General features: G+C 34.8%; 1 protein-coding gene across 1 annotated transcript; it reads left to right on the top strand.

The window, feature by feature from the left end:
* Nucleotides 1-7: 7 nt before the first annotated feature.
* On the top strand, nt 8-5980 carry Smp_124980 (tumor necrosis factor induced protein, putative). Its single transcript, XM_018798553.1, has 2 exons — nt 8-37; nt 5060-5980. Exon 2 carries the CDS (start codon nt 5062-5064, stop codon nt 5770-5772), a length of 711 nt encoding a protein of 236 aa, XP_018646673.1. The 5' UTR covers nt 8-37; nt 5060-5061; the 3' UTR covers nt 5773-5980.
* Nucleotides 5981-12033: the final 6053 nt, after the last annotated feature.

The following is a 12033-nucleotide window of genomic DNA, read 5'->3' as shown; positions in this document are numbered from 1 at the left end:
GTTCATTACAATTTTTTTTACTTGTTCACGTTGTTACGTAAGCTATGCCGAGGTCACTTTTAAATTGACTAGATCTCACTTTTTGTATCCTTATTGATATAATGACTTGGATTTTTATAAAATTCCAAGTGTATTGCAATCATATTCTTGTCATGGATTATCCTAACAACGCACTTAGCTATATTTAAGAAATATTAGTTCCTATTTAACTAATAATTTCACTTATATTAGTGCAGCAGAGTAGCTAGACTGCTTGCATTGAATGATAGCAAAGTTTTGGAACCGTATCATGGTGTACACATGCAGGGCGAAGGAATCAACCGGATATTAAATCGTAATAAAGATTGAATACTTGTTGCGTTTATGTTACTTACTAGTGTTCTATGATAAGTATATTGCAAAAAACTGCACAGGTTCTTGGTTGATTATTTAAACCCGGCTTTTGGTATTCTTAAAAATCACCAAAAGTTACGTTCTCAAATAAAAACGTTCTAGGGGTTTTAAGTCAATTTGTAGGCCTTGGTGTTTCATGACGCAGAAATGTGAGTATTCATTTGAACATATTAGATCTCCTCAGTGTAATGCTGCATCATTCGAACTTAACCGATCTGATCGATTACTATGAAGGACCTTATTGTCTAAATACTGAATAACCTGGTCCATTAGTTCAGAAACACAATTGCAACCCGATGTTTTAGATGAGGCTTTGGAGATACAGAAGCTACTTTGTCATATCATCTTATTCATTGTTAATTTATCTGTCTAAATAACAACAATAATGCATGGATGCTGATAAAGTTTAAATTGTTTGAGACACGTTTTTGCTTGTTGGGTTTCTGATTTTATGATCCACGTAAATGCGATTTTTCCTTTGCTTGCGCTTGTCATAATGCAACACATGGTTTTAAATACTATTATCGCATGCACCAAACCCTCTGTGAATTACGAATGGCTGATCTACATATAAGCTTAGACTTCTAAGAAAAATCAATTTATATATAGTTTACGTGGTGTCAAATTTCTCATATTCTTATTTTCCTTCCCGATCATTTTAATATACAACAGGTATTTTAGACACTCTATGCAAAGACGTGCTTTAAACACTAGTGTTGATAACGAAAACAAATCCTCTATTGCTAACTTATAGATTAATGAATGAAGTTTATCATCTCTTGTGGCTAAATACTTATGAATTACTCAAATCTCAGTTAACTATTAATAGCAGTGAATCTTTATCATTTGAATTGTTTATGAAAATCATTTGACCTTAAGGATTTGCATAACAAGAAAAATCACGATCTAAAAAACCTTACGTTATTCTAAACATGACTCAAGTTGGACGAATTGACTTTGAGAAGCTATAGTGATCAGTGGTTTTGGCATTTTCATTCAAAGGACAATTTATAGATGTAATTGGGGTAAGATCTCAACATCAATTTCAATATAGGTTCACGTTTGTGAACTTTCGATTGGAACTACTACAGAAAGCTTAAATTATAAGGAATTCGGAAGTACTGGTTGACCTTTTCCAAAAATTGTATTCCCGGGATCCAAATCTCCAACATGATAAACGTTTAGCTGTTCACATTAACCACAATATTAAACGCGACTATATTTTTTATTGGAAAGGTTTGTTTCAGCTAGTCGGAAAATTCTACTTTAACCACATGCACATATCTCCGTGGATTAGATATGACGAGTATTAATTTCAGTAAAAACAATAACATAGTTATTTGAAAATAAAGGTTGCTAATTATATCGAAGGAAGGAAGAACTTTTGCAAATTTGTTTAATAAACCTTGGTCTTCATTAAAATATGTAGATATCTATCATCCGTATTTTCGTAGAATACATATATGTCATGCAGATAATCCTAATTTAACAGAAAATCTACAATACAAGCCTTTGATTCACTAACTAATAAAGAGCCCCATACTGGAACGAAGCGACTGTCCAATGCTTCCAGGTTTTAAAGGTTGTATAACTTAGGTCAATACATGATATCAGTGAAATTCAGAGATCTCGTTAACCCTATACTGTCATGTGATATTATTCCACTAGTTTGTCAGAACTTAATGGTTTTCATTTTCCGACCCCCAGTCATTTTGTACGTTTTCCGAGTCTAATTTTAATTAACAAATTCAATTCGTAATGTAAGAAAGTGCACAGAGTATATTCAAGATTTTTATATAACAACTATGACCTGATAACTTCTTCCAGTCATTATTTTCAGAGTAAGGTGTCTTCGACAAAAAAGTGGATATATTTATAAATCTTTTTATCCCAAAACTCTGTGAACAGTTTCACATAACTTACTCCTGTTACCTCTCACAGAGGAACATAGGTCGCCTACCAGCATTCTCCATCCAACTCTGCCCTGGACAATCCTTCCCAGACTTTTCCAGTTTCTATCCATTCTTTTCATGTCTGCTTCCAATTCCCGACTCAGTATGTTCTTTTGTCTTCTTGTTCTCCTTCACCCTTCAGGATTCTATGTTATTGCTTGCCTCGTGAATCTTTCATCCAGTCCAGCAACACTGTTGAAAACCTTTCCTGGTGCTGACAGTAGTATAATGCACTTGTTCTTTCTCCCAAATCTTCCTGAATAAAACATGAAGCATCATTTCAGTTACCACTGTCAGTGACTTCAGTGCTCCAGCTAATATGTTGTCAGGTCCAGCTGCTTTCCCTCTCTTGATTTGTCTGAAGGTCACCCTGATCGATCGCTGGTGGAGTGACATCTATAGGAATGCCTGTGTATGCTGCTTCGTTGTCTGGTGGATTCATTGGAGCTGGCCTATTCAGCAGTTCTTCGAAGTATTCTAACCATCTGTTCCTCTGTCCTTGAATATCGGCGATTGGCTCGCCTTCTTTGTCCTTGACCAATCTCTTTGGTTGACTATATTTCCCCGCTAGTTTCTTCGTTGTGCCATATAGTTTTTTTATATTTCTTTCTCTTGCATCTTTCTCAGCTGTCGTTGCTAGGCCTTCCACGTATTTCCGTTTGCAGGCTCTAATGCTCTTCTTCACTTGCTTGTTTTTTTTCTGTATATTCGACCTATGCCTTGACTTTCTCTGTTCTTATTCGACTGTTGATGATTGCTGTCTTCTTGTTCTTCCTTTCTCTAATCTTGTCTAAGGTTTCGAAAGAGATCCATTCCTTATTACGATGCTTCTTGCGGCCCAGCACCTCCCGACACGTTTACGTTAGTGCTTCTTTGATCCATTTGCAACTGTCCTCCATAAAAGTTTCTTGTTCTTTCAGTAGATCCTATAAGGCTTGGAACCTGTTGTTGAGAGTTATCTTGAATTGGTTGAGTTTGTTAGTATCCCGTAGGAAGCCTGTATTGAGCCTTTGTACCATTGTTTCCCCAGCTGTCCAGCTTCAGTTTCATCTTTGTCAGCACCTCTTCTAATTACCACGTCTTCCATTGTCCTTCGGAATTTTCGATCAATAGAAATATGGTCTATCTGGTTCTCTGTGATATGATCCAGTGAGATCCATATAGCTTTATGTATGCGTTTGTGTTGGAATATTGTGCCGTCTATAACCAATTTGCTTAATGCACATAGGTTTGCAAATCTCTCCCCATTTCCATTTCTCTCCCTCGGTCAGTGCATGTCGTCTCATATCCGGTGTTGTCCATTCCGACTTCGGCGTCCAGATCTCTCACCTGGATGGTCAGGTCCTTTCCTGAACACTTCACTTTGACCGATTCCAGTCTCTCGCAGAACTGATGTTTATCGTCGTCTTAACTGTTATTGATGGACACATAGCATTGGATAACATTCATTGTGATTTCTTCTCTCTTTGTTTTGAAAGATGCTTTGATGATTCTGGATCCATGAGATTCCCATCCTACAAGTGCATTTCGTGCTTCTTTGTACAACATCAGAGCAACTCCCTCAGTGTGTGGAACATTTTCCTCTCCGTGACCAGAGTACAGCACCTTTGCTATCCAGCTTGTGTCCAGTGGGTTTCACTGATTCCGAGCAGGACCAATTTGTATCTCCACATTTCTGCAGCTATTTGACTGGTCATTCCGGTCTTTCATATTGTCCGGAAATTCCATGTACCTATAATAATTGTTGCTGTGGTTGTTAAAAGGGGCATCTGCCTTGAGACCTTGCAAGAATCTCGGCTTTCATCATGAGGTGTCGTAATTCTTCAGAATGAAGATCGTTGAACTATTTGGTCAGAGTTTAGATGGTTTAATTTGTTTATTCTGGCTAGCGATATTTTAGCAAGGTTGTTTTCTGCAGAATGGGATTGCTGACCCTATGCCCAACCCTCTTTCTTTGTTCTCTCCTAGAACAGCTACAGGGGGAGTTTTCTCATAATTATATATATATTTTGATTTTACTGCCTAAATGAATTGTGTCCGTAGAAGTTTTGCTATTCCAATTAATTTAATTTATCATTTTATTTTCTAGACCAATAAAAAATTCCTTTTCAAGTTTCATTGAGTTAACTGTTAAACAACTACTTCAAGATTTTTTAATTCAATTGACTTATTCATTCTGTTGAAATCATGGGTCAATTGAAGCTAGACCACCATCGAAAACCTGGAAGCACTGGACGGCCATTTCGTCATATTATGGGACTCCTCAACAGTGCTCATCCACGATCCCGCACTCGCGAGATTCGAACCCAGGACCTACCAGTCTCGAGCCGGAGCCGTTAACCGATAGACCACTGAGCCGGCATCCAACGGTTTAAGGCATATGTTGATTGAGTAATTGTCAAACGTCTAATTAAAACAGATTGCATTATGTATAGATGTTTGACCAGTAATTGTATATGATTCATCAACCAATCTATAAGTGTTCTGGCGCGAGACTGGTAGGTCCTGAGTTCGAATCTCGCGAGTGTGGGGTCGTGGATGTGCACTGCTAAGGAGTCCTATCATAGGACGAAACAGCCGTCCAGTGCTTCCAGGTTTTCCATGGTGGTCTAGCTTCAATTGACTCATGATTTTAACTATGAAAAATACTAAATTCTCTACAAAACCCCCTCTGATTTATTCATTCTGATTGATTTTTTTTTCTTATTCAAAAGTTATGGTGACGCCTATTGGAAAATATACTTTGGATAATTCATGTAATAATGGTCATCTAGACAAAGATGAAGATGATGATGAAAATGATGACGATGAAGAAGAAATCAGTTTGAGTTCTGATGATGAAATTAAATTAAATAATAATTTAGATCGAAAAAATTCACAATCCGTATGGTTTCGTGCACAAAAACGTATTGTTGGCCGTGTTCTACAAAATGATCAATCTATTAAATCAATTATTGGAAAAAGAGCATATGAATCATTGAAATCATTACGTTCTTTAATGAAATTACATATAAAACCAGAAAAAGATGTTAAACAATTATATAAGCATTTAATTAAAACTATTGGAAAAATTGGTGTTATATCAAAACAACAAAATTTAACTGAAGAAGATTATACTAATATTAATGAAATAAAAGATAGAAGTCGTACAATTGGTCTTACTATAATTAGTTTTGCACAAACAGATTATACATATAATTATAATTTTATTAAAGAACAATTAGATGATTGTAAAGAGATTATATGTCAAGCGGTTAAACCATATTTAAGTTCAAAATCTATTGAACGTATTAAACATTTATTTAATATAATAAGTTCAAAAGAATTTCTTGATTCAGTATATGATTATACAGCTGAAGAAACTAAAAAAGTATATCTACGTCATTTAACTAAGTGTTTAACACTTTTAATGGAACAAACTAAATAGAATAATGGGTTGTTGTTGTTGTTGTTGTTGTTTTTCTATTCCATTTAATTAATTGATTCAAACAATCATTGTCCTGTTTTGTGATCTCAGCCATTATGACACAATGTTGTATACATTAACTTCCGAACTATATATAGATATATATGTATGGGTATAGGGGGTGATTCATATGTACGTAGGGTTCAGAATGTTTTCAGTGATTTCTTCTTATATTATTAATATACACACCTATGTCTACCTAATTTTATTTTGAAATGTGATTATCTCTTTTCTACCAATATATTAATGATGAATGATTATTCTTAAACTGATACCATGTATGGTTAGCAACTGTTTGTATTTTGATGTTGCATAGTATATTAATTCTCTGATTGTCTATTCATATTTATTATAATGATGAGTATTTGGTTCATTCAGTCTTCCTTTGTTTATAATTTCAAATTGTTTTTTCTTCACTTTCTATTGAAAGAAAACTAACGAATAAACATAAATTACTTGTTATCTATATATGGATAAAAAAAGAAAACAACTTTTATATAAATTTTAAATAAATGAAATTCAAATTACAGTTAACCTTTTGTTTTTGGCTGTCCGCCGCTTTAACCGGGTTGATGGACACGGAAGGTCCACCTAGGGGAGTTGAAAAACCCTAATTCCAAACCAATGATGCACATGGGCTCCAGTATCCTGAGAGAACAAATGGTGTTTGAATCAATCGTTGGTCACCGGCTACCATGGGACTGCATCTCTTTACGATGCTCCACTGTCTTGTGGATTAGATCTTTAGGTCAAAGGCTCCAGATGTGGCCCCCTAAGAAAATCACCTGTTTTGGTTTGAGCACCTGAGTAGTATCACAGCCCTCACACAAATCAAATGAGATTTGTGTGGCGCGTATGTATTTGGTGCCCCTTTGTACCAATATTTATGTGTTTAAATAAATAAATAAATCAGGTACTGCGTTTTATGAAGGTCGTTTTTTTTCAGAAAATAAGTATTTTAGCGGTTGTATGAATGATTGTCGTTTCTTTTTAAGCATTTCCGTTCACTCGTTCGAAATTTATGACTTTTCACCTGGCAACCAACCAAAATAAAGCTGGAATCAGTATTTACACTATTCAATTAATTTCATAATAGAAATTATCCAAAAATATCAACAACTGAGTAGCTGAATGAACGAAAACTTAACCGTAGTTCCTAACTACGATACACTTAGATGACTTGACAATGTAGAGTTTATCCCCAACCAACTGTGACATTCCTCACTCAGTTTGCATGCGATTTTTTCTATCAGAGAATTTCAGCCTTACTTGGTAAAATGATAATTTATTGATAGACCAATCAGTTTAAAAGTAGCTGCTTTTGGAGTTTTGCACTAATTTCCAAAATCAGTAACCCAGCTTGTGTCTTAAAATGGACTGAGTACAAAATAAGTATAACATATCATTACTTACCTACTAAGACCGTTACAATTGATTAATATTCTAAGACTAAAAGATGAGGAAGTTTAGTAGTTCCGAAAAATTGCGTTAAGAATGTGATTAAAAACTAAATTTTGTTTATGAGGTTTGGAACCTTAAACATGAATCTTGACTCAAATCCCAACCCTTACGTTTTTGAGTTTTTTGTAATAAATTATTGATGTCATTTGTATTGTGATTGACTACAATTTGGAATTACTATCTTAACGTTATTTTACAGGTCTCTGGAGGTGGTCAGCGTAGTATGCTTTCAACCTTTACATTGCTTAACATGTCCTTGTGAGAATATGGATGTTTATCCGCATCTTTTAAAGTATCTTGCATAAATTGATAAGAAAAACATCATGAGTTCCAAAGAAAATATTAACCCTAACTATATATCACAGATTACTATTAATACTTTGATAATCAATTGAGTTCAGTTGGAACTTATTATTTTGTACTTCTTTTGCTTCTAAAATGAACTAATTTTAAGCTTGTGTAGCCTCTTCAATATTTTTGGTAATATTGTAGTAATCCATATGGTATTATGAACTCCAATGACCTTAAATCAACTCTGTTACCAATGGCGTAAACTGTTGTTTCGCCCTGATGAGGATAATGTTAGTGATATTAATATATAGGGTCATTTATTAGTTTCAGAGTTGCTCTATCGAAATTTATAAAAGGGACTAATTGCTTTAAAATCATTTATTAGTGAAAAAGCTGTAGTGTTACTTAATAAGTGTATTTGTACTACAGGGATACTATTTTTAGTAATTTTTTATAATTGAAATCATGATTCAATTGAAGCTAGACCACCATGGAAAACCTGGAAGCACTGGACGGCCGTTTCGTCCTATTGTGGGGCTCATCAGCAGTGCGCGTTCCCGATCCTGCTGAGGAGTTCCACAATAGGACGAAACAGCCGTCCAGTACTTCCAGGTTTGGGTACTTTGGGTTAGTCATATAATCGAGACATTGTTGACCCTGTTGGCTTCGTCTGCTAGTATCTTCATTAATTGCGTAGTCTTTATTCATTCACTTAAAGGTTTGTTTAGTTGTTTATTAAATCTCTTCCGTCTTGTTCCGTTGACGTGCTAAAAGTGCATGCTGTCATTCGACAATGAAAACCTGAAATATAGTCTATTGCCTTTAAAAATAATTTTATTTTTTAGAACTGTGATCAAGTGGTTTTAGAACAAGTAGATAATAACTTATTACAGATATGATCAAACTTTCCCCCAAATTTATTTGACGGCAGAAATTAATTGATGCAATGGAATGACGAATCGAATCACGCTGATCACTATACTGTAGTATTTTTATCAGCCAACTTAGGATAATTCAATAAGGTAAACATTGATATGAATTACACTAAGAAGTTACTGTTATATCCCATGGAGAATAATGATTGGTAACTTTGAGAACTATTTATGGACCAATGTGATATGTATATTTCCTATTGTATATTTGCCATGTAACTTAACTATTCATACTCATGTTCCTTTTATTATAAGCTTTGTTTTGACCTATGAACTATTACTATACGATTTACTATTCTCGAGTTATCCTTAGTCCATTAATTATTGTTCCCCCTATTCATAGCCACATTTGGCCAAATCTTGTACAAATGTTATTTGATATTTTATGGTACAATGTGGTCAGTTGATTGGTATACAAACCCAATATGTTTGAGAATAATGATTCATATTGCAGAGGCTGTTATTGCTGTTCTAGACTTAACTGGCTGGGCTAGTCAGAAAGCAGGACTGATAAGTATTCAAGACTGATCATACGGTTTTTTGTGTATCATTGTTCCGATCGATAAATTGCTGCTCTCTGATTGACGGTCTCATCACGTCATATATTAACTGGGCACTCACTCATTCGATATAACACTTACCAACTGATTACATCATACTTAAGTCTGTGTGGATTGAACAAGACATGTTCCAAATACAATCGTGCTATACCTTTTTATAATATTTCCTTTTGCATTATAAAAGTTATTCATTTCGAATTTTGTTTTGCATTTCAAGGTCGTTTTCGTTTTTCTAACTGTCTCGTCCCCGCATTACAATTTAAACGATTTTGTGTTCAATTCGAGAAACTAAAATTATCCACATTGTTCAACCAGTTAACTTCCCTATAGAGACGTTATTTATTCATTAATAAATTGAAATATGGACATTTTACTTAGATTTCTCACTTCAATTGTATTAGTTAAATTATTATAGGGTACATGTTACTTGAGAAGTTTAGTTCATCTATTTTTATGGCATGTGCCATATGAATAAATGAATCATCTTTTAAAGTATTCAGTGATATTGAACTAGATTTAGGTTAACTACATTTTACAGCTTGTGTATATGAATAGAAATATCATTTTTTTTAAAAAAAAAGAAAAGTAATACTAGCCCTCAATGAAATGAGTGCTTATTTAGAATTACCCATCATCTTAACTCGGCTTTTGTGGTGTTGTATAAAAGTGTAAAAGGGAGTATACTAAGGTTTATTAAAGCCTCAGCCATACGAAAATTCAAACCCCCTTTGTGTATTCAAAAACAGTTTGTTCTCACCTTAAACCTACCCTGGTAATATTAGCTTATTATCCATGTCTACTCCTACCCCCCCATTCCCAGTCTAGTTGACCTTTCATTTTTATATATAAATGTTCTTAACAAGTATATGTGTGATTCGATTGTTCGAAATGTATTGCGTTAATATATGTCACATAGTTCTGATAATCGTCGTCTTCTTATTACACTATGGAAATTCATCAAAATGAGTCTGAGTATAAGAATAGGTGTGAGATATATACAGTAATAATGATTGGATGAATCATTTGCCTAGATCAAAAACGATGAGAAGAATTTATACACTTTGTGACAGACTGGTCAGTGGTTAAAATCATTAGGTCGTAACTTCAAATTCCTACCGATTATCTCATTTTTAGGAGACCGTACATTATCATTACTCCTAACAATTATAATGACTCAAAGTACACGAACCAGTGCCTAGTTGGTGAATTAAAAATAAGTAAACTGAGGTTGATAAAAGAATGTTCCAGAAAACCTTCTATAAAGTAATTGTAAGCCGATGGTGTGTATTAAGTTTATTCTATGTCCACTTAAATACTTAAAAGAAAAGATGTGTCGTAATTCACCTTGATCATCTTCAGTTTCAGTTTGGAAAGGGCAGGAGGCTTGATGGCCTGTGTTAGTCCTGGCAATGATGGTCTCTCAGCTGATCCAGCTTTCTTTTGAAAGAGTCGATGGATGGAGCCTCAACCACGTGCTGAGGTAATGAATTCCACTCGTTGATGATTCGATGGGAAAGTCGGTATCAGCTGACAAGTAATTCGTTCTGGGCTTGTGAACTTTTTTGGAGTGTCCTCGTAGATTTTCTGTTTTGGAAGACAAGAAAAATGAGGGCATATCAGGTGCAAATTTGTCATTAAGCAATTTGAAAACTGTAATCAAGTCGCCTCTGATTCTTCGATATGACAGCGGGAATAGGTTTAGCTTGGTCAGTCTAGTACCATACGGGAGCTTCGCTATTCCGGGAATCAGCTTAGTCGCTGTTCTCTGAATCCTTTCCAGGAGTTCACTGTCTTTTTTTAGGCAGGGGCTAGCTGCTTGTATGCAGTACTCAAGTTTAGGACGCACGAATACTGTATACAAAGTCAGAAACGTTTTAGCATCGAGATGACTAAAAGCCCTACGTATGGACCATAAAGTTCTAAAACCTTTGGCGGCTATTGCACGGCAGTGTGAAGTAGTCTTTAAGTTTTGCCTAACGATGACTCCTAAGTCATTGTGTGTCAGGACAATAGGTCGCTCAGTGTTATTCATCGTGTATGTATCTGTACCCTGATGGCCAATATGCATCACAATACACTTGGAAGTATTTATTGGCAATTGTCAGGTTTAGGACCATTCAGATAATTTCTCCAGGCCGTTTCGGAGTTCTAAGCTATCACCTTTAAACTATCTGTTAAGATAATATCTGTTTTTTAACAGTTATTTTTAGTCTAAATAACCTTGAATAATTTGCTGAATGAACACACGCATGAAATCTAATTAGTAAATAATCACGTCATCATCTCAAACTGTATAACCGTCTAATAGGTCATAATAATACATCTTGGTATCCAGCAACTCATAGTAGTCATTGATCGTATGACTACATACGATTATAATCGAATGGAGGTAGAATCGTTTTGTGATGGATAACGATAATAGTGAAACATAACATAATTGGAATACATTAAATATCTGTTTATGGTTGATACGAAGCCTAAAAATATAAAATTGTGTGATGTTATTCGTTGAACATAGTTAGAACTGATTGATTTCCGTTGATGAAGTTGTGTCTTGCTCTCTAGTTTAAATGACAACACGGCTTAATTTGTTGACGTTAGAGAATAGCAGATAATTATGGGAAAGTCATCCATCTGGGTTATTTGTATGTTGAACCTACTGATGAATGGATATCAGGAAACTAAAGGAATTTGTTACTCTTTAAGGTTTAGACAATAGTCATTGTCAAAGACACCACCACTGAGCAATTGGAGTTGTGAGTGATCGTCTACAGGATCGACATGATTATTCTAATCAGTCATTCAAACGTGTTCATTTTGTTTTCTAGTCTTCACACAGTGGCCAGTTCGTGGCTCCCACTGTTTATGTTCCAGTGAAATCCAGGTATCACAATCGCAAATAGTAATGACAGTCATTTAGATTTAGCAGAGTGAAAAAGTTTTGTTATATCGATTGCTTGAGTGCCCAGTTAATATAT

The sequence above is a fragment of the Schistosoma mansoni genome (genome assembly GCF_000237925.1).
Source record: "Schistosoma mansoni, WGS project CABG00000000 data, supercontig 0151, strain Puerto Rico, whole genome shotgun sequence".
NCBI lineage: Eukaryota > Metazoa > Platyhelminthes > Trematoda > Strigeidida > Schistosomatidae > Schistosoma > Schistosoma mansoni.
Note: the sequence above shows the minus strand (reverse complement) of the source record. Positions and strands in the feature narration are given on the sequence as shown.

Excerpts from the sequence above, each read along its gene's own strand:
- Smp_124980 (XM_018798553.1), top strand. The coding sequence starts at position 5,062 with ATGGTGACGCCTATTGGAAAATATACTTTGGATAATTCATGTAATAAT.